The 25,954-nt window shown below is 60.4% G+C and overlaps 2 protein-coding genes across 18 annotated transcripts; one reads left to right on the top strand and one right to left on the bottom strand.

Annotated features, from left to right (window-relative positions):
• Window positions 1-187: 187 nt before the first annotated feature.
• On the bottom strand, window positions 188-25,932 carry Mast3 (microtubule associated serine/threonine kinase 3). 16 transcript variants are annotated; one of them, XM_013147507.2, is made up of 29 exons: window positions 25,807-25,875; window positions 20,858-20,889; window positions 18,929-19,018; window positions 12,392-12,480; window positions 12,228-12,300; window positions 12,052-12,072; window positions 11,605-11,683; window positions 11,052-11,209; window positions 10,842-10,917; window positions 10,533-10,742; window positions 10,211-10,312; window positions 9,954-10,086; window positions 9,665-9,723; window positions 9,212-9,297; window positions 8,093-8,301; window positions 7,839-7,977; window positions 6,834-6,966; window positions 6,349-6,514; window positions 6,108-6,209; window positions 5,586-5,708; window positions 5,190-5,299; window positions 4,800-4,936; window positions 4,068-4,312; window positions 3,438-3,665; window positions 3,047-3,273; window positions 2,656-2,778; window positions 2,362-2,498; window positions 2,086-2,273; window positions 188-1,856 (listed from the first exon to the last, which is right to left on the bottom strand). In XM_013147507.2, exons 1-29 carry the CDS (start codon window positions 25,843-25,845, stop codon window positions 1,360-1,362), a joined length of 4,011 nt encoding a protein of 1,336 aa, XP_013002961.2. In that variant the 5' UTR covers window positions 25,846-25,875; the 3' UTR covers window positions 188-1,359. The 16 variants fall into 16 exon arrangements, with proteins under 16 accessions (XP_013002961.2, XP_013002962.2, XP_013002965.2 ...); XM_013147508.2 differs by having other exon boundaries at window positions 12,228-12,297; XM_013147511.2 differs by lacking the exon at window positions 18,929-19,018 and having other exon boundaries at window positions 25,807-25,932.
• Window positions 18,880-20,844, top strand: LOC134470955 (skin secretory protein xP2-like). Of its 2 annotated transcripts, none has more exons than XR_010040243.1 (2): window positions 18,880-20,354; window positions 20,712-20,844. XR_010040243.1 is itself a non-coding variant. In XM_063227993.1 (2 exons), exons 1-2 carry the CDS (start codon window positions 19,164-19,166, stop codon window positions 20,732-20,734), a joined length of 639 nt encoding a protein of 212 aa, XP_063084063.1. In that variant the 5' UTR covers window positions 18,880-19,163; the 3' UTR covers window positions 20,735-20,844. The 2 variants fall into 2 exon arrangements, 1 of the variants encoding a protein (XP_063084063.1); XM_063227993.1 differs by having other exon boundaries at window positions 18,880-19,779.
• Window positions 25,933-25,954: the final 22 nt, after the last annotated feature.

Raw genomic sequence — 25,954 nt, 5'->3', positions numbered from 1 at the left:
CTACAGACAAGCCTGGTTTGAATAAAACAAAACGGGAATTACCCGAGATGGTCCCTCATAGGGTACTGGCAGCTTCCAGAATCAAATTGTTGGGAGAATGGCAACGGCGAACTCCTATGCAACCTTCAAAATCCACATCCAATGCATTCTAGCCTAGAGACTTCACCCACTCGGTCTCACAAATGCAGACTCTGTAAATGTGGACTTTTATTCACTGCCAGCTCCAGGATGGAAGGAGGGACATGTCATGCATGGCCATGTTTTGTCCTGCAAGCCCAGGCTGGGGTGCCGGCGAGCTGGGAGGGACACAGTGCTGTGACATCCCTAGACATCCCTACCGTAGCTCGTCGCGGTGGACAGGAAGCCTCAGGGACGTATTTACACATGACACCCCATTGGATGAGGATGGGGCCACGCCCACCGCGGGCGTGGCCGAGCCTCCCTCCCACAAGCCTCTTGGGGGCCCAGGGTGGGCAGAGAGCAGCCCCTGGCTGGGCCTCAGCTGTTTGGGTCCCAGAGGTCGCAAGGTCACCAGCTCCAGCAGCTGGCTGAGGGAGGAGCCACAAGCAAAGCACTTGGCACACACATTGGGCGCTTAATACATAATGGCTGGGATTAGTTTTGTAAACATAAGGAAAGTGAGGCACAGAGTGAGAAAGCCACTTTCTCAGCGCCACACAGTGAAGCCGAAATTCATACCCCGGCCTCCCTACCTGTGCAGCTGGGCTTCCTCACTGCACACTCCTCCCGGGGAGCCTGGACACATGGGGGTGGTGGTGGTGGAACATCCCTGGACACGTGGTGGGTGGGACACCCGCCTCTCCACTCAGCAATGCCCTTTTAGTTCAGACTGACAACACCCTAGACCGGTGAACTCTTACTCTTCCATCAAAACCCCAGCAGCCAGAACAGTGGGACGCTGTCTTCAGGTACCAGTCTCTTATGGTTTTGGAGGGGCAGGGACATCATTTGTGGACTTTTCGGTCATAGTCAAACTAGGCCCGGATGCATAAGCTCGGTCTTGGGGCAGCCATTAAGTCAGGTACCGATTGCACACGAGGGGCAGGGCGACTACCGTACAGGCACACAGATGACCAGTCCAAAGTGCTTGCTTCCCAGCCCGGGCGGGGTCTGCGAGGCTGGGGACCCAGTGGCCACCAGCCAGGCAACTCAGCCCGGTATTGCTTAGAAAAAGTAATAAATTAGTGGCGGGATTCGCTATGTACAAGGTTGCCTGCATCCAGCCAGCTGCTCCAGGCCCCCGCTACACGCAGAGCAGGCTGGAGGGAGGCGATGCCTGTCTCCCTCACACGCCACAGGCCCACGCTAACAGCTCAAAGCTGGGGTCTTGGGCCGGGCTCAGTCCTTGCTGATGGGTGCGGGCTCTGCACCCTGCACTGCGATCTGTGGCACAGACACGGGTGGGGGCGCTGCCCCAGGTGCCTCCTCGTCGAAGCTGACCTCCTGTACGGCCTCTTGCTTCTTGAAGGAGTCCCGGCGCTCGGACAGATGCAGCCGCCGCATAATCACCAGCTCCGAGTCAGGCCTCTCACTCGGCCGCTCACCCATGCCCAGCTTGTCCGCTGACTGCCCGCGGCGCAGCATCGGGGACCGGGCAGGGGTGGGCGTGTGGCCTGGCAGCGGTGAGGGTGAGCGTGGTGGAGGGGTGGGCGCGGTCAGGCAGGCCAGCGGTGAGGGCGGGATGCTGCTGGTGGACTTCCGGCGCCCGCCCTTGTGCCGAGGCGGCCCCAGCTTGGCAGCCAGGCCGTGCAGGGAGCTGGGGCGGGCATGGCAGGCGGTGGCAGGGGACGCAGGACTGCTGGAGTTTGGGGATCCGCTGGGCGGGGACACAGTATCTGTGGGTGGCAGGTGTTGGTCAGCACTGCTGGCCTCAGCGTCCCCAGACTGGAGGTGGGGCTTCCAGGACCGCCCAAACTTGCCAAAGCCCACATTTTTCCCTGTTGTTGCCACCGTGGCATTCCTTTGGCCTAGACACACCCAACTTCCATTCATGCATCAAAGCCCCACCTCTTTCACCCTCTTCTGTTCCTCATCCTCATCATCCCACCCCCTCAATCTGGGCACCTGTGTTGGTTCTGCCATCGGGTGCTGGGCTGCGGCAAGGGGTGGTGGGGCTGGGCGACAGGCTGTGGGTGGGGGACCCTGGCAGGCTCTCGCTGGAGGACAGTGAGTGGTGGAGGCCGGAGGAGAAACTGCGGCTGGTGTGCAGGACAGACGACTGCTTGGAGATCTTCTTGAACAATGACTTCCGCCTGCGGGCATGGGGACATAGGCAAGGGCATGATGAGCACTGCCTGGCCCCCTGCTAACCCGGCCACATGGGTCCTGCGGGCTGCTCACCGGTCCTGAGTTTCCCGCCGCCGGCTGCGCTTGCTGCGTCGCGCCATGCGCCCGTTAGCTGCGTCCCTGCGGGCCGGGCCCACCCTGATGGACGTGTTCTCCAGTGCCGTGGTTCGCAGCGAGATCTTATTCCCGCTCTGTGAGGGAGGTCGGGTCGGCTCCCATCAGTACTGGGGAGCTGTCGGGCCCCAGGCTGTCTGGGGCGTGGCTTTTCAAAGGGGGCGTGGCCATGGCTGGAGGTGTGGCCAGGCTGCGGCCAGGCCCAGGTTTCCGCCGCCCCACCCCCCCACTGACCTTCAGCAGCAGCTCCACCACGTCGCGATGCACCAGGCCCAGCACGGACTCGCCATTGATGTGCGTGACCAGGTCCCCTGAGCGCAGCCCAGCCTCCTGTGCGGGGCTCCCCTCCTCCACGCTCTGGGGACACAGCGGGTCAGGGTTCCTGTCTTGAATCTGGAGTTTGTGCCCTTGCTGGGTCCCCTGCAGGCCTCCCTGTTTCGGTCTCCCCAACCCTGGGGGCAGTTTCAGGGCATGTGGTGGGCAGGGAGAGTACCCCCAAAGTAACAAGGATGGAAAAAAGAGCCCAGCGGCCCTGGATTGCCACCCCTACTCTGGCCAGGGCCCGAGCCATGTGCCCCGAGGGGGAAACAGCCCGCCCGGGCCTGCAGCCTGCACCCCCACGCACCCAAACCACATGGTGCACGGTGTAGACGTTGCTGTCGCCCATGTAGACACGGATGGCACGCAGGCTGAAGCCGTACTTCTTGCCTGAGCTGTGGATGACCACGGGGGGCCGCAGGCTGCTGCACACTGGGGAGGGGTCCCGGCTTGGCGAGGAGTCTCGTGAGGACGGGTTTGAGGACAGTGAACGTGGGGACAATGGGCTCATGAGGGGGCCACCGCTGCCATCATCTGTGGGGAGCAGGGAAGAGCGTCGGTGATGCCTTGCCTGCCGCCCCCAGGGCCACTGCTCTGTCCCCTTGGGTTGCACACTCATGTGGCCACAGGACCCTTACACATGCGGGGGATACCACCCCATGTTCCGAGTCCCTTGCCCCAGGCACTGCCACAGTTACCTGTTGTGATGATGAGGGACAGGGCTGACACGGATGCCGACTTGGGCACACGGCCCCCGCTGCTGCTGCTGCTGCCCCCACTGGGGGCAGCCTTAGGCTTGTCGATGGCAGGGTCTCTTGTGGCCCCGAGTCGACGGCCCCGGCCAGTGTCCAAGGCCCGGGGCGTGGAGTGCCGGGCACCCGTGCTGTTGCTCCGGAGCCGAGCATGGCTGAGGCCCACCGGGTCGGCTGTGGGGAACTGGGTCAGGGGTGCCCTCTCCCCCGCCAGTCCCTATAACACTTGGTCATCTCCTTGGGCTCCGCACACATCTGGACTCCTGGCCTTCATTCCTGCAGAGCCCTCTCCCTATACACCCTTTCCAAGCTGTTCAAACCTCTCCTCTGACAGGCCGCCTCCCACACCCCTATTGAACCTTTGGCTTCCCCTATTGGGGCTAACAAGACTCCAGCCCTCTCCTGGAGGTGTTACCCCTTGACTGAAACTACTGAGGGGCTTCAGGTCTCTCTGTAGCCATTTTAAAGTCTTTGTTATCCTTGGAGAACGCCTACTCATCCTTAAAAACCCTTCTCAAATAACCCTTCGTTTGGGAAACTTTTTGTAACACTACTCTCATGTTGGGTCCCACCTACCAGAAAGACTTGAGGGTTTCGGTGTTACTGGGGTGGTCGGTGGTGGGGGGTCAGGTTCCCCAAGGATGAAGACAGGCTTTTTGGGGTCCACGGGGGCTAGGCCTGCTGCCTCATCCTCTGACGAGAAGGCAAACTTGGGCATTGTGTCTAGACTGATGTTGCTCAGGAGTGATGGGCTGGGGCCCCGATCAAGTTGAGATGACGATGAGTAACAGGAGGACCCAGAGGACGTCCAGGACCTCAGCCTGCCAGAAGGGGTGAAGCCTGTGTCACACGCTCAGTCACCAGGGGGCAAATACAGGTGGAGTTCTGGAGAACTCCTATTCAACCTTCAAAATCCACCTTCCCACTAGTATCCTCTAGGGGATGTGGGTAGTTGTGGGATTTGAAGGATAAATAGAAGTTTTACTAGCCAAACACTGACAGGGCACAGCTGCTTTATGTCTGCCGAGGTCACCCTTGCAAAGTCAGAGGTAGTGAGGTCGCTGGGGGCTGAGTCTGGCCTCTGGTACAGCAACATCAGATCTTTTTTTTTTTTTTTTTTTTTGTCTTTTTCCTTTTTATCAGTACCGGGGATTGAACTCACAACCGGGGATTGAACTCACAACCGCCTGCTTGCAAGACAGGCGCTTATGCTGCTGAGCTAAATCCCCAGCCCGCAACATCAGATTTTGGGGTCCACCTTCCAGGAGACTGGGAAGCTCAATGGGGCTTGGCACCCTGGGCACCTACCGGACCTCAGTGCTCAGCCGGGGCCCGCCGTCCCCGTCGCTGCCCCGGTCCCAGCCCTCTTCCCGGTCCACGCTGCAGCTCCTTTCAGCAAAGGTGGGCGTGGGCTGCACAGCCAGGAACTCAGAGCTGCTATAGACCTGAAGCGCAGTAAGAAAAAGCAGGGTGTGGCTGGGGGCGCATGCCTGTCATCCCAGCAGTCAGGAGGCCGAGGCAGGAGGATCCCTGTAAGTTCAAGGCCAGGCTGAATGACAGTGAGACACTGTATCAGAAGCGTCTCAGCTCGTGGCTAACGTGGTCTGTTTTTTTCGCTATTTCAGAAGGTGGGACAGGCAGACGGCGCGGGTGTCCCGTCCCCTCTGTGCCCGGCCGCCCTGGCCCAGCCTGGCGCACCTTGCTGAAACGATGGGAACAGGAGGAGAACTGCGGGATCTCGGTGGAGGACTCCTCATCGTTGGTCTCCTCGTCCTCGGAGCCCAGGTGGCGGTAGCGTTCTGAGCGTGCTGTGGGGGCGGGGAGGCACCTGAGCTGGGGCCACCAGGGGATGCTGGGGACCCAGCAGGTTCCCAAGAAACAACTCCCAGGGTCATCCCTGCCACCAGAGCCCCGTGGATGGGAATTCTGTTTTTTTTCTGGTACCAGGAATTGAACTCACGGCCTCAGCCTTCCCTGGCGGGTGCTGCGCCACTGAGCTAACCCCGCCCTGGCTCCGGAACCAACTGCCTGGGAGGCCCAGCTGGGGGAGGCAGGATTTAGGGCGCCAACCCGCCTCAGGGCCTGCTCACATACTGTCGAAGTAGCTGGTGTCATCCTCGGCCTCCAGCTGTGGCACGAACTCGGCCTTGTGTCGCAGCAGCCCCGCCCAGTCCAGGCCCAGGAAGAAGGGGTGCTGCTTGACTTCGTGGGTACCCCCTGTGGACGTGGCTGGCTGAGTGCTGGGGTCCCCGCCTCACCCCTGCGAGCCCCTGGGTGCCCCACCTTCTCTCTGCAGGACCTCCTCAAAGGATACCTAGAGCAGGAAGTGGCCTTTGCATCCTGTGAGCTAGGCCTCTGAAGCCTCAGGACACAACTCCAGTGACTTCGCAGGTCCCCTCACTTACAAAGCCTTGGTGTCCCCTGGAAAGCCCTAACCACCTCCTAACCCTTCAAGGTCTTGTTCTAGCTTTTGCTAAACTCCTATACTTCCTTCAAAACCCCGCTTCCCAGTCCCCTTCTACATGTACCTTCTAAAGAAAAACTTCTTATCTTTAAAATCCTGGCTCCTATCTCTGTTTACTCCCTGGGCCCCAGGCTGGGAGGACACCTCCATACCAGTGCCCAGACGGTCCATCGGGCTCTGACGCAGCAGCCTGGTGATGAGGTCTTGGGCGTCAGCTGGAAGCGCCTCCTCCCCTTCCGGCCACATGATCTCATCTGAAATGAGGGCAGAAGTGAGGATGGGGAGGCCCCATCCACCTCTGCACAGGACACACCCCTCATGCACCATGCAGGCGACTCCTTCGTGACACTGTGTGGCCTGGGACTCAAACCCAGGGCTGTGTGGGGCACGCACCACTGACCACCTGCCCAAACAGCTCCTCTGGTGTGTCCCCGAAGAATGGCACACAGCCCACCAGGAACTCGTAGAGGATGATTCCCATGGCCCACCAGTCCACAGGCTTTCCGTAGCCCTGGCAGAAGATCACTTCGGGGGCGATGTACTCAGGGGTCCCACACACCTGTCAGGGCAGAGCAGGAAACTGAGGCAGCCCCCAGCAGGGAGACAGAAAGGCAGAGGGCTGGGCTGGGGACTGGGGTGTTACAATCACAAAAAGCTGATCTGCTCTCTACTTTTCCATTCTTTGCTTTTGTTCAGACAGAGCCTTGCTAAGCTGCTAAGCTGCCCAGGCCCATCTGGAACTTGTGACCACCTGCCTCAGCCTCCTGGGAACTAGGACAGGTATGCCACTGAAGCTGGCAGTCTGGCACCATCCCTGTCCCAGCCCCTGGGGGGTCAGGGCTCACACTTGGGCTGTCCCTGCTCGCCTGCCCGCACACCTGTTTGTCCACAAACTCGCGCGCGTCCTTCTCAATGTGACCTTCATAGAGGTTTGTGGCCATGCTCATGAGCCCGATCTTGGACAGCCCAAAGTCGGTCAGCTTGATGTGGCCCAGCGAGGTGATGAGCAGGCTACGGGGGAGAGCAGAGGGGGTACTCAGGGCAGGCACAATGCTTGATACTCCTGTCACCTGCGCTGGCTATACCAGCCAGGACTAGGGTGCCCAGGGGTCCCAGCATCCACACAAGGACTGGAAAGAGTCAAGTGACAAATGGGGCTGGGGCACACAAGGAAGCTGAGGCAGGAGGATCCCGAGCGTGAGGTCGGCCTGGGGATCTATGCAAACACTCCACCACTTAGTAGAAGGCACTGGGGGCTCCACACACTGGGTCATCTGGGGGGACCTGGAGCCAGTCTGCTGCCCATGCTAAGCACAGACCCTACCCATTATACAAATTCTATTTTGGGTTAGGGGTTTAGCTCTGCCGCACAAGTGCCTGCCTGGCAAACACCAGGTCATGAGTTCCATCCCCAGTACAAAAAAAACCAAAAACTGGGCTGGGGATTTAGCTCAGCGGCATAAGCACCTGCCTTGCAAGCAGGCGGTCGTGAGTTTCGATCCCCAGTACCCATAAAAAACCAAAACAAAACAAAAACAACAAAACAACAACAAAAAAACAAACAAAATTTTTTAATTTGACACAGGATCTGGCAAAATGCAAGCCTGGCCTTGAACTTGTGATCCTCCTACCTGGGCCTCCATGAGAGTTACATTTTTGTCTGCCTATACTAGAGAGATCCAGGATTCCAGCACAGTTTAAGTGAGGTACCAGGGCCAATCACAGTCCCCGATCAAGGCCCCGCCCCACCACGGCACACCCATAGCCTAAACTCCACCCCTGCATGCCCCGCCCCAACAGGCCCCGCCCATACCACGCACCCTGCCCCACGCACCGCACACCCACAAAGCCCCGCCCACAGATTCTGTGGTCCCGCCCCTCACTTGTCGGGCTTGAGGTCGCGGTGCACGATGCCGTAGTTGTGCAAGTACTCGAGAGCTAGCACTGTCTCGGCGAAGTACATGCGCGCCATGTCCACAGGCAGCGGGCCCATGTTCTTCAGCAGCGTGGCACAGTCGCCGCCTGGGGAGGGGGACGTGGCCCTGGGCTCATGCCCCCCCATCCCTCAGGCAGCGCCCCCGCCCTGGCCCCGCCCCTGAGGAGGGGCTCCCCTCACGGCTGGCGCATGCGTGAGTACCTTCCACATACTCCATAACCATGCAGAGATGGCGCCGCGTCTCGAAGGAGCAGAACATGCTGACCACGAAAGGGTTCTCGGCGAACGTGAGGATGTCACGCTCCACGAACACCTGCTGGATCTGGTTCCGCAGCATCAGGTTCTGCTTGTTGATCTTTTTGATGGCGAAGCGCTGCCGCGTGTGGCGGTGCCGCACCAGGTACACGGCCCTGGGGGAAGGGAGCGTTGCTGAGGGTTGGAACCCCACTGGACCTGAACCCAGGGCCACCTGTCTGCTGCTCGCTTCTCCCACCATCACCATGGAGCCAGACCTCGGCTTTTTGTGTCCTTTATTTTGAGACAGGGTCTGACTAAATCCCAGCCCTCTAGGCTGGACTCGTGATCCTCCTGCCTCAGCCTCCGAAGCAGCTGGGCTGACAGGTGGGTGCCACTGGGTACAGCCCCATTCATTTATTCTTGCACACTGGGCTGAGACCCTTTGCTTGCCACCTACTGGGAACCAGCTTGAATGGTTCCACATCTGTATGGTGGAACGTGGTGCAAGCAAGCAGAGTTTGGGCCTGAGGCTCTGCACTTTTGTGAATTTGCTTCTAGCCATAGATAAGCTAAATGCTGAAGAGGCAAAGCCCCTAGGAGGCTGCTGCTCAGGAGGCTGCTGCTCTGGCAGCTGTGACACAGACTCCTACACAGACACTTAAACCTTTTCTTCAGTGCCCATCCCCCCATGGTCTCCTCTGCCCCTTTTCTCTGTGGTAATTTCCTGCACCTGTGTTTAGTCTTCGAGCAAGAAATACACCCCCTGTAGCTCTCCAAACCTCAACTGGGGAAAGAGCCCATCCTAGGCTGCAACTTCTGCAGCCTCAGTTTCCCTGTGTGCACCTCAAGGGAACCCCTGTAAGCCTCACTGACAAGGTATAAGGGTTTTTTCCTTTTTCTTTTTGAGACAGGGTCTCACCATACAGCTCAGGCTGGCCTTCAGCTCACTTGGTAGCCCAGGCTGGCCTTGAAGTCATAGTGATCTTCCCGATTTAGCCTCCAGAGTGTTGGGACTACATATGAGGTACAGGCTGACATCAGGGACCCTGGGCCTCAGCCACCCCCAGGGACCTGAGGACTCACCCGTAGGCCCCGTTGCTGATGAGCTTGATGGTCTCAAAGTCACTCTCACAGGGCTTTCTCCGTGATGGGCCACCCAGGGCACGGTTCTGCAGACAGGAAGAGCTCAAGGTCCTGCCCCACTACAGAATGAGCTAGATGCTTCCACATCCCTAAGTCCATGTTGCCTGTCCCAGTGCCAACGCCACCTCCGCTCTCCCAGACTTCTCAAATCAGCTTCCAAGTTGCTGAACATTTTTCAAGCTGTGCCTGCCTCCTAACAAACTTCTACAGATCCTTCAAAACCCAACTTTTCAGTGCCTTTCCCAGTCTGTCTTCACCAGGCCTCTGCATCAAGGCAGCCTGACTTACTGCTACTTTCCTCACTAAGTCACAGGTGTCCCCGTCCTTCTTGTGGCTGCCTGGCTTACAAGGGGATGCATAAGACAGAAGAGGGCCAGATACTCAGATACACACCTCTGGTGATTCAGGAGCAGGGCGCTGTCCTCCGTCGATGTCACTCAGAGGCCCGATCTCTGTGAGCCCAAGCAGGAGGGTGGCTAAGCTTCTAAGCCTTGTGGATCCATCACCCAGCAACTTCCAGCAGGTCCAAAGGGCCCGTGTGCCCACTGGGTACCCACCTGCTGTGGCGCCCAGACCAGGCCTGCATCCCCTCCGACCCTCCCTTCTTCCTCAGGCTTCTCTGGCCTCTGGGTCTTGGCCGGAGTGCCGCCCCTATCGCTTCCACCCCCTTCCTCCCACTCACCCTCCAGAGGGTCCTTGGCAAGGCCCAGCTGCCCAATGATGTACTGCGGCAGGTCAGTCTTGATGCCCTGGCCCTCGCGCGCCTGGCCCTCTGCAGCCTCCAGCAGGTGATAGAACTCCTCGGGGTCGAACTCCTGGGGGCGGAGGCAGAGCCGTTCACAAGGCTGTGTGCCTCACCATGTATCCTCCGAGACCCTGCCCGGTGGCCACTGCCTCCTGGGCTGCTGGTCCAGCCAAGGCCTCAGGCCAAAGACTCACCAGGCACTCGAGGAGCCGGGCTGGCCTGGAGATGATGATCAGCAGCTTCCGGACAAGCTGGACGATGAAGCCAACCTCCTCGCTATCGGATCTGTCATGAGCCTGGAGTGGGGCATGGCAATGCTTCATGCCCCGCCCAGCACACACCCACTGTAAAAGTACCACCCAACCCAGCCCTTACTGGAGCCCCGCCCACCTTGCCAAGCTCCTGCCCTGCACCCTGCCTTAGCCCCACCCACTCCAACCCCAGCCCTCCCAGCAAAGCCCCTCCCGCCCCGCCTACAAACCCCGCCCTCCCCTCTGGCCACGCCCCCACACCCACATCCTGCAGCAGCCGCTCCAGCTTCTCCTGCATCTCCAGGAAGTAGCGCGAGGTGACCAGCGCCTCACCGGACTTGGCCAGGCAGTCCCGGGCCAGCTCCACAATCTGGTGATGGATGAAGCCCAGGACGCCGTCGGCCAGCGCCAGCCGGGCGCCGGGAGCGTAGGCGGCCAGGAATTCCTGCAGCCTGCCCTCCATCTGAGCTGTGGCCTGGAGAGCGACAGCAGACAGCAGCTCAGAGCCCTGGGGGCGAGGACAGCTGTGGGCCAGGGTTGGGGAAGACAGGGTGAGGACGGGAGCAGCACCCACCTTGGGGAACCGCTCCCGGTACACATGGTTCATCATCACGATCTCATTATCAAAGCTGCCGGTGGCGCGGCCCGGGCTGCAGGGGGATAGATGGCTGGTGTATCACGGGACCTAAAGCCAATCCAGGGAGGGGCCGGCGGACAGAGGTGGCCCAGCGGGTACAGTGTGATCCCCAGGCAGCACAGTAAAGGGCGGAGGTCGGGGGCCAACCTGAGGCTGCGGGAGCGGGGGCGCAGGCGGGGTGAGCGGCCACCCTCCTCATCCACCACGCTCTCGGAGCTGCGGAAATGCTTGGACAGGAAGCGCAGCTCATCCGGCGTCGGCTGGAAGGGAAGCTGATGGAGACGCTCCCGGGAGGATGAGCTTGACTGCGGGAGGTGGGGGTCAGGGCCACAGCCAGACGGCATCAGGGCCCCTCCTGTTCTCATGCCTATTTCCTAGGCAGCCCTCAAAGCCTCACCTCTAATGCCCCCCCCCCCCACTTTCAGCAAGTCCTAGGTAGATGTCCTTCTGGCCTGATCCCAACCTCACAGTTGGGGGACATCTGTGTCCTCCAGACTAGGGGACCTTGGGACCAAGGCTGAGTTTCCCAGGGGCACTGGGTAGCCCATGCGGGGGGGGGGTGGTGGTGGTGGTGGTGGTGGTGGTGGCAGGGAGTCAGTAGCAGGGATGTCTGATAACTGGATAAAACTATCTGAGTCCTGGAAAACACCCAAGATGTGTCCTCGCCATGCCTCGCCCGCCTAGGTGGGGCCATGGGTACCGAGACAGTGGAGCTGGGTGTATTGGTTCCATAGCCGGAAGACGGGAGGGATGCGAGGGACCATCTTCTGCCGTCAGCCCTGCAGTGGGGACAGAGGTGGGGGGTAGAAGGGCCAGGCCTGTGGCTCTGAGGACCAGGGCAAAGGCAGCAGCTGGCAGGTTCCGGTCCCGTGGATCTGGTGCTTTGGGCCTTTGCACACTTCCTTCAGGAAGCCCACCCTTACCCAGCCAGTGTGGCCCCATCAAGCTTCGACCTTCACTTGTAGCCGTTGGGGGACACACTGGCCATCCCGCTGGACTGAGGAGTCCCCAGCCCTGGGTTCACAGCCCGCAGCAGGGAGCGAGCGGGCACTCAGGAAACTCAGCAGAGTTAGCTGGGTGGCATCAGCTCTGCATGACCGGTTAGTGACTGGTTAGTGAGTTAATGATGACACAGGTTGGCCATTACCTGTCACTTCGTGAGACCTGGCTGCAGGGCACAGAGGAAGGGAGGAGGGAGGGAGTGACGGTCATCAGGGAACGTCATGGGGCAGAGGAGACAAAGGTGGGTGAGAGGCGGTCCTGCCACTGCTGCTGCCACGAGGGACCCCAGCCCTGTCCCCCCGACTGCCCACGGCCACTCACCTTCGGGCAAAGGGGAAGTTGATAGCGGATGCGGCCGAGAAGTTCCGTGGGCTGTCCAAAGGGCTGCTGCCTGCTAAGGAGGAGGCAGGGAAACTGAGTCAGTGGAGGCCAAGACAGAACTCCGTGCGTGTGCCTGGCCACTGGTCTGCTGCTCCTGTACTCACCGGTGGGGATGGACAGCGGTGACAATGGCCGGGAGAGAGTTGGAGACGGCGTCCCAACCACCAAGCTTTTGCGGTTTCCGCTGCGGCAGCTGCGGGTGGAGGGGGGCACAAGGGGTCAAACGGGGTCAGGGCTGTGGCTCCAAGGGGCCAGCTCCCCCGCTAAGGCCTTAGCCGATCCCTCAGTGTCCAGGCCTGGCAGGGAGTGACCACTGGCCAAATGTCACTACGAGTCAGCCTCACAGTGACTGCTGTGGGTGACCAGGACCCCCTGGGCCAGCTTCATGTTTACAGCCCTGAGACCCTTGCCCCAGGGAGGTTGCAGCCAGGCGTGCTGGCTCTGCCTGTCATCCTAGCACTTGGGAGGCTGAGGCAGGAGGGTCATACCAAGTTTGGACCAGCATGGGTTATGTTACAGGCTCCCCCTCAAAAAAAAAAAAAAAGAAAGAAAGAAAGAAAGAAGAGACCAAACCAAAAAGAAAAAAACCCAAAAACCAACAAAGAGGCTGAACAGAAACTATGCTCTTCTGTGAGCCCACAGCCCTGAGCACTGCCCTGTCCCTTGGGCCTCCCTGAGTACCCATCTGCACCAGCAACCCCTGGTCAACCTGTTCCTGCTAGCCCGGGGTCTGTCACCTGCCTGCCTTCCACCCTATCCTTTCCCCCCTCCAGCTGGCCCCCAGGCCCCTGCTGCTCCAGTACCTTGCAGGGCCTGCGCCACCCACCTGGACCCCGGCCCAGCCCCAGCCACTGCAGAGGGTCACGGGGAAGGGGGCTGCCCCCCCACCCGGCAGTCACTCGGCAGTCACTTGGCAACGGCTGGCTCCTCTGATTGGCTGGCTCCTCTGATAGGCGCCTGAGCCCACACAGCCGCCAACGTAGCTCCCCAGCGCCAGGCAGAGAGGCAGCCCGGGCCTCACTCAGGCGCTGAGGTGGCCCGGGAGAGGGGATGGCAGTGACAGGAAACTGCACAGAACCAACATCGTGGCAGCGAGGGGAGGCCCTGCCTGTCCACACCTCCACACAGGCCGTGTCTCTGAACCTCAGTTTGCCTGTGTACACCTCAAAGGATGATGGGAGAGTGGACCCAAAGCCCCGCAGCTGAGGGGTTGAAGCCCCTGTACAGATTGGAACTGCTCTCCCCATCTACACAGGACAGGGGCCCCTGGAGGGAGAAGGGTCTCAGGCAACGTCTCTGCAGTCACCTCACAGACCCCAACAAACCCACAAAGGGTGGGGGACCAGCCACACCCACTTCCAAATTGAGAAACTGAGGCCCTTGATGCCAACAGCTGCAGGCTTCATTTTTGTTGTTGCTGTTTTTGTGGCAGTCTTGCTGTGAAGCCCACGTTGCCTCGAAGTCACATGGATCCTCCTGCCTCAGCCTCCCAAGCTGAGATGACAGGCATGCCCGGCCGCGGGGAACCCTGCTCCCCTGGCCCGAGGTGCAGAAGCAAACTGAAAAGTGCATGTGACATCCGGCCACCTCTTCCCCTCCTGACACACGTGCGCACTGCCTGTTACCACATCCTCTGCGGCCATCCCGGTAGCACCTGGGTCCGCACCCCTTCGCCCCACCCTACTGTGCTGCTGTCACCTTGAGGGGAAGCGGATGAACTGGGCGGCCTCCTGGGGCCTCAGAGGCTGGGCCTGTAACACACAGCGCAGTGGGGTCTGCAGGCCAGCCGGGCTTCACCGGTCACCTCCAGGGCATCTACTGAGTGCCACGGTCTGCACAGTCTCCCTGGCTCAGGAAGGCCCAGGACCAGAGCAGAGGACCTCCAGTGACCTCTTCCTCCAGCCCGCACAGGGAGAATCAGCTTGAGGAGGAGAGCAGGGCCGCGGCTACTTCCTGTAACCCCCGTCTGTGCAGGGGCCCACAACGGCCCCTCCGGGAGTGGAGCCTAAGCCTCGATTGCCCATTCCGTGTTCTCACTGCCCGAACCGGGCCTGGCTGACAAACGGAGCACAGAGAGGCTGGGCAGCTGCCCGAGGCCACGCAGCTCTGCGTGGTTCTGTGGGGTGCACAGCTCTGCCTCAGCCTCTCAGCTTTCCAGAGAGGAACCCACAATCCAGGAGGCCGGCAGGGGCCTGGGGTGAACCCGGCTCCCCAGGCCTCACTCTCCGCCCCGGGGCTGTCTCACGCAGCAGCAGATGTTTGCTCGACAGCTAGCGTTTCCGTTGAGCAACCCGGGGCAGAGTGGCCTGTTTTCCCAAGCTCCTGGCGACCTGAGACCTGGGTTCGAATCCCAGTGGGGTCCCACCCGGCTGTGACGCTGGAGGTCGGCGGACACCTACTCGGGGGGGGGGGGCGGAGATGGCGCCCGGGACCCCGGGACGCCCACATTCCACCCCCGCCCTCGGCACCGAGGGGACCCCCTAGTCCCCTACCTCTTGGAGCGCTGAAGCAGCGCGCCTTTGGCCAGGCGGCTGCGGTGCCCGGGGGCCGCCACCGCCGTCCAGTAGCTGGGGTCGGACATGCTGCTTCCCTTTGTGCCGCCGCCGCCGCCGCCACCCGAGGCCCGGAACGCGCGGGGGCGCAGCGGGCGGGGCGGGGCGCGACCCTGCGGCGGGATCGGCCTGAAGCCCCGCGAGCAGGCCGAGCGGGGGCCGCGAGCCCGCGGGGCCGCGGGCGGGGGGCGGCGGGAGGGAGCGCGCGCCCCAGCGTGGCCGGGAACCCCGCCCGAGAGCAGGGGCGGGGCCTGGCTGGGGGGCGGGGCCCGCGACGCGGAAGCGAAGCTGCGGGCTCGCCCGCGGGCGAGTAGGCGGAGCGTTGCCATGGCGGTGGGACGGGGGCGGGGCGTTGCCAAGGCAGAGGGCGGCGGGGCGGGGCGTTGCCAGGGCCAGTGGCGTTGGCGGGGGCGGGGCGTTGGCGGCTAGTGAGGCTTGGGCGGAGGCCGGGCCCCTGCAACCCGGTAACTGTCGTCCCCGTTCACTCCCTCCTACCCCACTCAGTGCTGACCCTGGCCCAGCGCCCAGGCCCTGGTCCCGCTGTCACCTTCTCTGTCTCCGTCGCCCAAAATCCGGGGTGGCAAAACCCAGTTCCCAGGCCCTAGTGTGCGTTTGACAGATTTCCCCTCTCCGGGCTGGGGGCTCTTGGGAGACCCGGCTGGCACAGAGGGCGCTGCCAGCTGAATCAGGGCCCTGACGCCCACTGTATGTGGTGACCCGCAGCCCAGGCCTTCTCCAACCTCAGTCTCCCCCTCTGCGGTCCGGCGGAGAAGCGGGCAGAGTCAGGGCTGCACGAGGCCTGAGAACACCTGTTTACCTTGTGCGCGAACATCAGACTAACCTGTGGGAAACTGAGGCACGGGTAGGTGCTGCAACCCAGCGTGTAGCCTGAACCCACTCCTGTCTCAAGTCACAGGTTAGGCTATGTCCCTTCCATGCCCAGTGCCACCCCTGAGAGTCATCCTTCTCCCCAGGTTTCCCAGACCCAGAGCTTACACACCCACCTCCGGTCCTTCCTTCACTCAACAAACGCTGACTGAGCCTGGCCCTGTGCTGAACTCTGAGACGCGGTGAAGTCCAGGCAACACAAACTCTGTCCCCAAAGCCCCAGTATGGGCTGCGGAACAGAGAAAACCCAGGAATGACAACACAAGACAAAGTCAAAGGCAGTGTGAAGAAAGCATGCCGTGCTAGCAGACGGCAGGGACTCAGCCAGGGCCCTGTAACACTGCAGCCAGGGGCCGCTGAAAAAAGAGGAGCTCGGGTCCCAAGTGGGGTCCCAGGGACACGAGCTGGGTGATCATAGAAAACCATGCGGTCACTGTCGGTGCAGCAGAGCGCCACGGAGGGTGCTGGAGCGCGGCAGAGATGGGGCATTTCCATCTGTGTCTGCCAGGGACAGCAGGGACAGGATGGAGCAGGAGGCCAGCGAGGGGCTGGGACAGTGTTGGGGGGACAATGAGGCCCAGGTCAGGAAGGGGGTGATAGAGAAAAGTGTGTGGATTCTGGGCTCTTTTTTCCCCCAGTTACTGGGAACTGAACCCAGGGCCTTCACACTGAGCGACATCTGCATTTGGCAGGGTCTCATTATGCAGTTCAGGCTGGCTTTGAACTCCATTGACCCTCCTGTCTCAGCCTCCCAAACACTGTGGTCACCATGCCCAGCTATCTCCACCCTTTTTAATTTCATTTCATTTCATATTTTCTGGAGACTGGATCTCACTAAGTCACTAACTTAGCCAGCCCGGGCTCCAACTTGCAACCCTTCTGACTCAGCCTCCTGATAGGCCTGGGACGACAGGCACATGACACCACTCCAGGCTTTGGACTTGTTTTGTGCCCCACGGGATGCGTGAAGGGACTCCCTGGTGTCTGTCCGGAGCCAGGCATAGGAAGGAGATGGAAGCTCCAGTTTCTGGGGTCCCAGGAGGGTGGGGTGGAAGCCACGGCCTCCACAGGCTGTCACGACCCAACCTGGGAGGGAAACACTTCGGCACATGTGCAGAACACAGCCACAGGCGCCCCGCGACATATGCCAGTGCCCTGGCATCCCTAGCACCTGCGTCTCCCTCGCCTACGTGGCCTCTGTTAACTCCTCTGCTGGCAGGTTCAGGGGCTGCTGCTTGACTCAGCCCTGCCCCGAAGGCGGGTCTCAAGTGCCCACTAGAGGGCGCCCTCCCGCGCTTACGCATTCTCTATGGCTCCCTAGTGCCCTCCCGGCAAACTCACGCTACTGCGTGACTCTCTTGCCTCGGTCTGGGTGCCTGGCGGCTGCTTCTCTCTGACATGCTAGGGGCTCCTGACATCGAAGCCCCGGGTGGCTGTACAGATCCCCACGCACGCAACCTGTAGTCAGTCCAGGCTGCCCACCTTCCTCTGAGCTGTCAGTGCCTCTCCCATCCTACATCTCCTATCCGAGCTAGAAATTCCACCTTCCTCCTGCCTTGGCATTCGAGGCCCCCAAAGGAACTGCTGCAGACTACTGGCATGCCACCTGCACAGATGGAGCCTTGTAGCTCTTCACTATTCATCCTGGCTGTGCGCATTAAAACAACTCCGTGAGCATATCAGAAGACGTGGGGTTCAGACCTTTGGTTGGGGTCCCTGAAAGCACACAGACAAGCCAAGGGTGTGAGGGGGATCTGGCAAGAATGGGAAGGCCTGGAAGTCCTCCCTTCTGAGGTTCTCGTGCAGATCCAGCAGACAGAAGAGAATGGAGCAATGGGCTGAGGCACAGCATGTGCAAAGGGCCTGAGGCTGGGCCTGTCTGCACCTGGAGGGTCAGTGAGGGCTTACAGCTAGGCTCTGACAACTGCATTCATACTAAGGTGCAAAAGGCTGGTACACAAGCCAATGAAAAGTTCATGAGACTTCAGGGCTAAATCCCTGAAGCAGGGCCAGGTTTCCTCGAGTGACTCCAGCCATGTGGCTCTGCTGCCCCCTGGTGGTGACTGGGGAGCCTGGTGGTCTCTGCGCTGGCCCCATACTCTCTGTGCCTCCATTTTCTCTTGGTAAAACCCACTCGGCTCAGGTAGCCAGAGGTGTCTCCGCTACGCTGTCTCGGCCTCACAAAGGCCAAGCACTCATGGCACTGGCCCAGTGGCCAGGAGCCCTGGGCCCACCATTCTCCTGTGGCCCCCAGGCGATGTTCCCTGGTGATGTCCCCATGGTACGCCACCTTTGGCTTGGATTTTTGTACTACCTGCCTCCTATCTCCACAAATCCATTCCTGTCCCCAAACAGCTCCCTGTAGAGGCAGCCAAAGAGGCTAGAAAAACCTCCCTCCTGCCCCAGAACCTTCACACTGGCTGGCACCAATCTTCTATGACTCACATGTCAACATTACTGCAGGTCCCCACATGAAAATGTCTCTTTTATCCATTTCAGTGTTTGCTGGTCACCTCCCCTGGGGAACTGAGCACCCCCAAAGAGAGAGACAGCTTTCTTCTTGTTCACATCTATGCCCTCAGCACCTGGAAACCAGTAGGTATCTACTAAGTGCTTGCCATTTGCATGAAGATACCTGCCTGCTGCCTGGCACCAACTGTGGGCTCCACATTGCTCTCTCTTCTCATTAAAAGCTAATGGAGGATTGGGGATATAGCTCAGTGACACGAGAACCTGCTTGGCAAGCACAGTGTTCTGAGTTCAATTCCCAGTACCAGAGGAAAATTAAAAAGGCCAAAGACATCAGCTAAGAACCTTATTCATACTAAAGCTTATTCATTTGCCAAACAAAAATGTGAGGAGGCCACAATATTCCCTCAGGTATACAGTTGGCAGCCTGAGCCCTGGCCTGTCATGGAGGGTGGCATAAACACAGGCCCCAGGTGCAGGGGTCTCAATTTGGGCAGCTGGGACACAGGCTGATCTCCGGATCTGGCTGAGCATTCTGGTCCCGCCCAGGTCCAAGGCACATGGGAACCTTGCACCTGGCCAGAGAGTCCTTGAGCCACACCTCAAGTTCCTGCCTCACTCGGCCACCTGTCGGAGGCAGGACCCTGCCAGCCAGGCCTAAGTCCCTCCACGCCAGACGGAGGAGGCAGTAGGGCCGCGTGCAGAGGGAAACCGAGGCCACGAGTCACTCACCTCCAGAGGTGCAGGCCCAGCGAGGGGCTGCAGGGACTGCAGGGGCTGCTGGGGCTGAGCAGCGCGGGGCTCTGGCTGCTCGGGGACAGACTGCGAAGAGAGAGGCGGCCGTGACCTGGCAACGCCCCGCAGGCGGCCCGATCCGGATCCAAGCGAGCACCGGTGCGCCGTGAGGACTCCCCGGAGGCGGCGCCGGGACGCGTGCGGGGCGGTGGCAGTGTCCTCCCGAGTGCCCATGCCCCGCGGGGCACTCACTCGAGGGTCAGGGCCGGGATGTGCAGCTTATCCCTGCGCGACTTCATGGCGAGTCCACGCTGCGTCTACACCGCCGGCTGCCGACGCCCTGCGGGAGACTTCTGCCCCGGATCCTGGCGCGATCCGGGGCGGCGGCGACCGACCGTGCGTGGCCCTGAGCTGGGCGAGGCTGACTCCGCCCCTTGCGGGCGGGGCGAATAAGACCCCGCCCCGTGAGGGTGGGGAGACTGAGATCCTGCCCATGGGTGGGCGTGGCACGGCGCAGTCAGGCCCTGCAGAGGCGGTGGGCGCAGGCTCCCAGGGCGTGGCTCCAGCCTGCACCAGCGCGCAGCCCCGCGCGACGGGCGGGCCACCCTTTCCCGGTGAGACCCTGAGACCGCCGGGGCCGGATCCACTTGCAGCGCGCGGCCGGAAAGGAAGGGCGGGCCTGACTCCTCGGCCGGCTCGATTGCTCCATCGCTCCCCGCCCTCCCACCTTCACCGTGGCCAGGGACTGGGGACCTCGCAGGCTCGGGGTTCTCACTTGTTGCGCCCTAGCACCGTCGCGCCACCCAGCCCCCCGGACCCAAGCACCCCGCCAGGCCAAGCTTCCGCAGGTCCGTGTGCCCAGGTCCCCTTGCGCCCCAGGGTCCCCGTCTCCGCGAGGCCGTCCCTGCGAGGGTCCCCATACTCTGTCCCCGCCTTGTCCGTCAGAGATCGGGTGGCATCTGCGTCCCCCTCTGGCCCCTGAAGCCCAAGGTGTCCCAGCCAGGCAGCTGGGCAGCCAAGGACGGAGGGGACTGTGGAAAGTGGGGGCGTCTCCTCAAGGAGTCTCAGCTGGTCCTACCCTGAGGCTCCGGACTTTGCCCCCTGAGATTGACTCGTTGGCCACCACTCTGCCCCCTGCCTGGGCAAAGGCCGGTGTAATGGAGCCTCGCCCCACCAGCTGGCCAGCCCCAGGCCGGCAGAGGCAGATGGCCAGGGCCCAGAGGCCTCCTTCCTGCTCGCCCATCTGCCGTCCCCGCGGCGCCTGAGGGAGACCACCTCCTCCAAGAGACCCCATATTCTGGGCCAAAGCGCCCAGCCCCACTCTGTCCGCTTCTAGTGAATCCCTCACTCCGCCCTCCCCTCCTCCTGGAAATACGGGCTCCCTGGGTCCCCCGCGCCTCCCACAGGCCCCAGCACACAGTCGGTAAGTGTTTGCTGAGTGTTTCTCAACCCCTGGCTCAGGCAAAAGCACTCCGCCAACACGGGGTGTCAGGACGCGACATCCGGGCTCTGGTGTCCCCACCTGCTATCGGGGTAGACAGCGCGGGGACGCGCTTTGCGCTTAGGGAGGCCCGCAAACGCCAGCCAAAGGGACGCCCGTGTGAGGCGGGGCACATTGCTTTCTCCTCGCGTGCCCTCAGAGTGAGGCCCTCGTCGTAGAAGGCATCCGAGCTGGAACTAGGGGACTCGGGCCTCAAGCATCGTCACATTCCACGCCTGCGCCCTTAAACTCGGTGAGCAGCTACGACTCGGGTTCTCATTTGCATACATTTGCATACAGACAGGGGTTTCCCGGCCCCGTGACAGCCTAGTGAGACGCTTGCTAAGCGCTCAGCGAATTCCAGGGGAGGATCAGATGAGGCGGAGTCCGCATGCAGTTCACCACCTGCTGCCAGCACCGCGTCCCCCAGCCCCAGGGGAACTCACCTGCGGCCCCGGCGCGGCAGGCTCAACTCTTTCTGAAAAAGAAGAGAGATTCGTATCATTCCCAGGACGTCAGGCCCTTTGAACCCTGACCTCTGTCTGACCCATTATGCCCCAAATCAGCTTTATGGAGGCCTCCTTCCCCAGAGCCTTTGCAACTGCAAGCTCACATCTCAGGTCCCATCCTAAGTACCCTCCTGGACTCCCCGCCTAGCAAATGTGTATTCTTGCCTTCTTTCCTTCTTTTTAAATATGTGTTTTCTGAGACAGGATCTTTGTATGTATTCCAGGCAGGCCTTGAACACATGGCAACCCTTCTGCTTCAGCTGCCTGATCGCTGGGATCATAGGCATGTGACACCATAACTAATTTAAAAATACTTTTACTTAAAAAAGGAAGCAGTGCTGGGTGTAATGGTGCACATCTGTAATCCCAGCACTCTGGAAGGCTGACGCAAGAGGATTGCAAATGTGAGTTCACCCTGGAGGTTTAGCGATTTAGCAAGACCTTGTCTCAAAAATCAAATATACAGCCAGGAGTGGTGGCGCATGCCTCCTAGCACTCGCTAGGATGAGGCAGGAAGATTGTTGCAAGCTCCAGACCAGGTTGGGCTACAAAGTGAGCTCAAGGCCAGCCTGGACTGCATAGTGAGACCCTGTATCAGAAAGACAAAAACAAAACAAAAAACAAATATAAAAGGTGCAAAGAGCCTGGGCTCAATCCCCAGAACCACAAGAAAAAATATAAATATAAAGCTGAAGAAATATTATTTTTCTTTTGAGACAGGGTCTTGCTGTGTAGTTTAGGGTGGTTTTGCGCTCACTATGCAGCCCAGGCTGCTGTGGAACTTGTGGCAATCCTCCTGCCTCAGCCTCCCAAGTGCTGGGATGACAGCTGCCTCCCTTTTGCAAGCCTTTGTAGGCCAAGCACACTGCCTGAGCATGTCCCAGACAGCTTCCTACGTGCAGGGCAGAGCACCGTGGTTTTTGGGGTCGACGCTCAGGCGTGGCTGGCCTGAGACAGAAATCCTAACACCTGTGGAGTCCGAACGCTAATCCCGGGGCTCCCAACCTGAGTCTCCGCTGTAGTGCCTGTTCCTTACTGGCCCAGCAAGTGGTCCAGTGAAGTGCCTCCGTTTCTCTATCTGTAACTTGGGGATAACGTTAGGAAGGTTCTGGAAAATAATGTCCCCAGTATTCTGCAGCCGCCCACCGGAGGGTTACAGGCAGGGAAACTAAGGTTCTGAGAGAAGCCGAGTCTCACGGACCGCCCTCCCATCCCCAGCACACACACACTGGGGTGGCTCATGTTGCGGACACATGGCTATTTTTACCTTGGTGGGTTCCAGACTGCCCACGTCTGGATGCGGGTGTTCGCCATGGCAACCATCAGCCCCCACAGTCAATGAGAGGGGGCCTGAAGCTGCCAGGTGCTGGACAACGGGGATGGGGGGGCTCGCCCCAGAGCACCAGGGGAAGGGTTGGAGCGCCACCCTCAGGCCTGATCTCAGCCACCCTGAGCTCAGAAAACCGAGGCTTTCCAAGTAGGGGAGGAGAATGATCCATTGTGCTGAGGTCCCCCACACTATCTGCTTGAGTTCCTCTGGGGACAAGGTGCTCATTACCATTCAGGAAACCAGTCATAGACCCTGAGGCATCGCCACGCCACCAATGCCTCGGAATCTGCTTCTGGCCTCTATGTTGCCGTGGGATCTCGTTGAAGCCCCCACCGACCGCCTGGCTAGCTATAAACAGAAGGACTCAAACCCAGACGCCCCAGAGGCTACCACCCTGACCCAGCCCAGCCTCACATGGGTCTGACAGTCATGTTCCCAGCACAGCTGTCCCTGTGTATCCTCCCAACCCTCTACTGCCTGAGTGTCCGGGGAAAGCCGGATAAAACTCGACTGGAAGGGAGGGATCTGCATGCAGCTTGGGCTGGGATGGAGCTTGGGGGGAGGCCTCTGTGGGGACCCAAGTTTTGGGGAGGAAAACAATTCTGGCCTCGAGAAGCCCTTCCTGAATGGCTGGTCCCTGCGGAGAGCCGCCCACTGGACTGCCGGTGAGTGTACCCCCAGTTCCAGCCCCATCAGAGAGCCCTCCAGTTTGGAGAACAAGAACTGGCACAGGCACCCCACACCGGAGGGCTTGGGACAGACCCCAAGAGGGCAACCAGGCTTCCTCAGTCTGGCCTGCAGTGCCCAGTGCAGGCGAAGAGTGGAGGCCAGTGGAATCAGCACTGAAGATTATGCCTGGAGGGCTTCCTGGAGGAGGGGGCAAAGTAGAACCAGGCCTTGGAGAAGCAGAGTGGCTTCTAGGAGTGGATCTTCTGTGTCCCAGCAGCAAGAGACACAAGCTCGACATGGGCCTTGGCCATCTTTTCTGTCCTGAAGATTTCCTGTTTGAGGATCTGGTGTTTTGAAATTCTGTCACGTGTAAAGCAAACTTTCAAGTGGAAAATGATGAAAATAATAAGAATAGCTCACAGGTTGGTTGGTTGGTTGGGCCTTGGGTCAAGGTCTTTCTATGTAGTCCAGGCCAGGCTAGTCTGGACCTTGCTTCGATCCTCCAGCCTCAGCCTCCTGTGTGCTGGGATTACAGGCCTGTGCCATCACACCCTGCCCCAGATGATCCCTTGTTAACTGGTGCTTGGAGATGTTAGACAGGACACTGCATTTAACCCAAACTAGGCAGGACCACTCCCTGCACGTATGACCCAGGGTCCAAGCAAACCACTGTACCTAGAGTCAGAGGTAAGACCCCTCCTGCGGGCAGCCACAGGTCTGGCTTAGCCCAATCTCATTGGACAGGATCCTTGTGCTATTGTCCTGATTGGCCAATCACCACTTGTTTGAGAACCCAAGATTTTTATGAATTGACTCTTTGATCTCTGCCAATGGTTGACCTCCCGGAAATCTGATTGGCTCTCGCAAGCAGCAGCCATTCAATTGGCTGGACCGACTTCCATTATCCGGGCAGGGCCTGGCCAATGAACCCAGCCAGGATAGGACTCCAGATTTTTCCCAAGGCGTTGACCTTGATGCCACTCTGGCCTGCCACATGGCTTAACATTGCTGCTGTCTGGCTTCCCCGTTATGTTCCTTCCCTGAGCTTCACTTTACCCCTTCTGAAAAATGCAACTAATAATAGCATTAACCACTCTGGCTGTGAGGAGAACTAAATACACAGACTGCTTGGTCCACTGATGGGAACATTTAGTACCGCTTTACTATTATTTTATAATTGTAATAATCTTCCCCTGCTTTGGCTTTTATTCCTATCTCCTTCTTGACCCTCTGACCTCGTTTTTGTCCCCTTCTGGCTCCACAGGAGTCAGCCTCTCCTACTCTAGCACCCTTCATGGCTCCCCATTACCCTAGAGAGGAAGTCTAACCTCCTCGATGTCAGCACTGCCCCCAGCCAGCAACCCCGTGTAGTTCTGCACCAGTAATCACTTCCTGTTTGCTCCCTGGGTAAATCACTCTGCTTGTGCTTCAAGGACTTTCCATGTGTCACGTCCATGCCCTTTGCCTCCCTCGACCTCATGTGGCCTGCGCTGGGTGGGTCTGGAGCCAGCACTCCCTGGGTTCAAATCCTGTTCCCTACACCTTCAAGCCCTGGGCAGTGATTTGCAGCTCTGAGCCTCAGTTTCTCTTCTGGTCATGTAGGACCTGTCATCTGGAATGTCCGCCCCCAAAATGGAACAAGGCCCATTTCCTGACGTCAGCAGCGCCCCCATTCTCCTACCTGGAGGCGGTTTCTCTATTTTAAGAGGCTGAGGGCGGGGTTTGCATCTAACTGGGGCTCCAGGCAAGGCCGTACTGCCCCCCCTTGCAGCGGGGGTCCCCCTCCTCCCCTTGCTGTGACCCCTTCTCCTGCCTCTGACCTGAGTGCCCCCATTCTGCACCCGCCTCACGATGCCCCCAGAGGGAGATCCAACCTGCAGCTCGGCTATGCCTCAAACAGCCCCAAGTTCCAAGTCTTGCAGCTGGGGTCTCTCCAGCCTCATCTCTGACCCCCACCCAGCCGGCTCTCTCTTCTCCAGGCCTCAGCTTCCCTCTGTCTTTTCCACGTCCAGAAACACGCTGTGCCACCCCCAGCAATGCCAAGATCAGCTGCCTGCCACCAGCTCCCGGTAGTGGGGCTGATAGGTCACCAGCCAGGTCCCCAGTGGGAGCTCAGCGCCTGTGGACAGGTCCTTGACCTGCCCACCTGGTGACTTCTTGGGGTCCGACCTAAGCCTGAGCAGTACAGCCGGATCTCAGTTCCCAATGTAGAGATGTTACAGATGCGGAAACTGAGGCTCGAGAGAGTCACCTACCCCGGGTGATTCCTACTGAGGTCTCTGTTGCCCCCATGTTTAGGTCCTCCCCAAGAGGCCACCTCCAGAATACAGATCCTGCGCAGGCAGGGGCCCGGAAAGGAGGCCCTGATGGCCCGGGAAACTGAAAAATGGGGTCCCCATGTCTCCTCCGAACCTCTGAGGAGGCCGGCGAAGAGCGCAGGGGGTGGATCTCCCAGGCCCGAGCCTCAGTTTCCTGCACGTATGGGCAGCCCCTGCCTCCTTGATCCAAGCCGCTGCAGCGGAGCCGGCGATGCGGGCAGGGTCCCCGCCGGCCCCTTACTATTGGATGCCCGAGGAACGTATCCGAACATATGGTGCGCTCGGGCGCAAGCTGCTGCGGATCCCGACGGGACAAGGGTGCCACGGGGGGCGCCGAGCCCAGCTCCCGTCCCCGCGCGCTGCCTTCACCTCGGCGTCCCAGGTGTCGGCTGGGGACGCCCACTCCACACCAGCGGGGACGCACTCGGGAGCCCCGTGCCTAGGGCAGGACCTGGGCTCCTCCCCCTGCCTCAGTTTCCCCGTGCCTACCGGTCCCGCCCCGCCCGGCCCGACCACGGGAGCCTCCAGCCCCTCGAGTCCGTCCGCAGCCCACCCGCGCGGGGCCTCACCTGTAGCCCGCGGCGCCGCAGGAGGCTCGGCTCGTCCATGGCCCGCTGTCCGCAAGGCCCCGCCCCCGCCCCGCCCCTGGCCTGCCGGACCCCGCCGCCACGCGCCATTGGCCAATCCGGTCAGCTGACGCCGCCTGGCCCCGCCCCA

Source organism: Cavia porcellus, unplaced genomic scaffold (genome assembly GCF_034190915.1).
Source record: "Cavia porcellus strain 051 isolate PalLab524CR breed Dunkin Hartley unplaced genomic scaffold, mCavPor4.1 scaffold_17, whole genome shotgun sequence".
Lineage (NCBI taxonomy): Eukaryota > Metazoa > Chordata > Mammalia > Rodentia > Caviidae > Cavia > Cavia porcellus.
The sequence above is the reverse complement of the archived record's forward strand: the minus strand, read 5'-3'. Positions and strand labels throughout refer to the sequence as shown.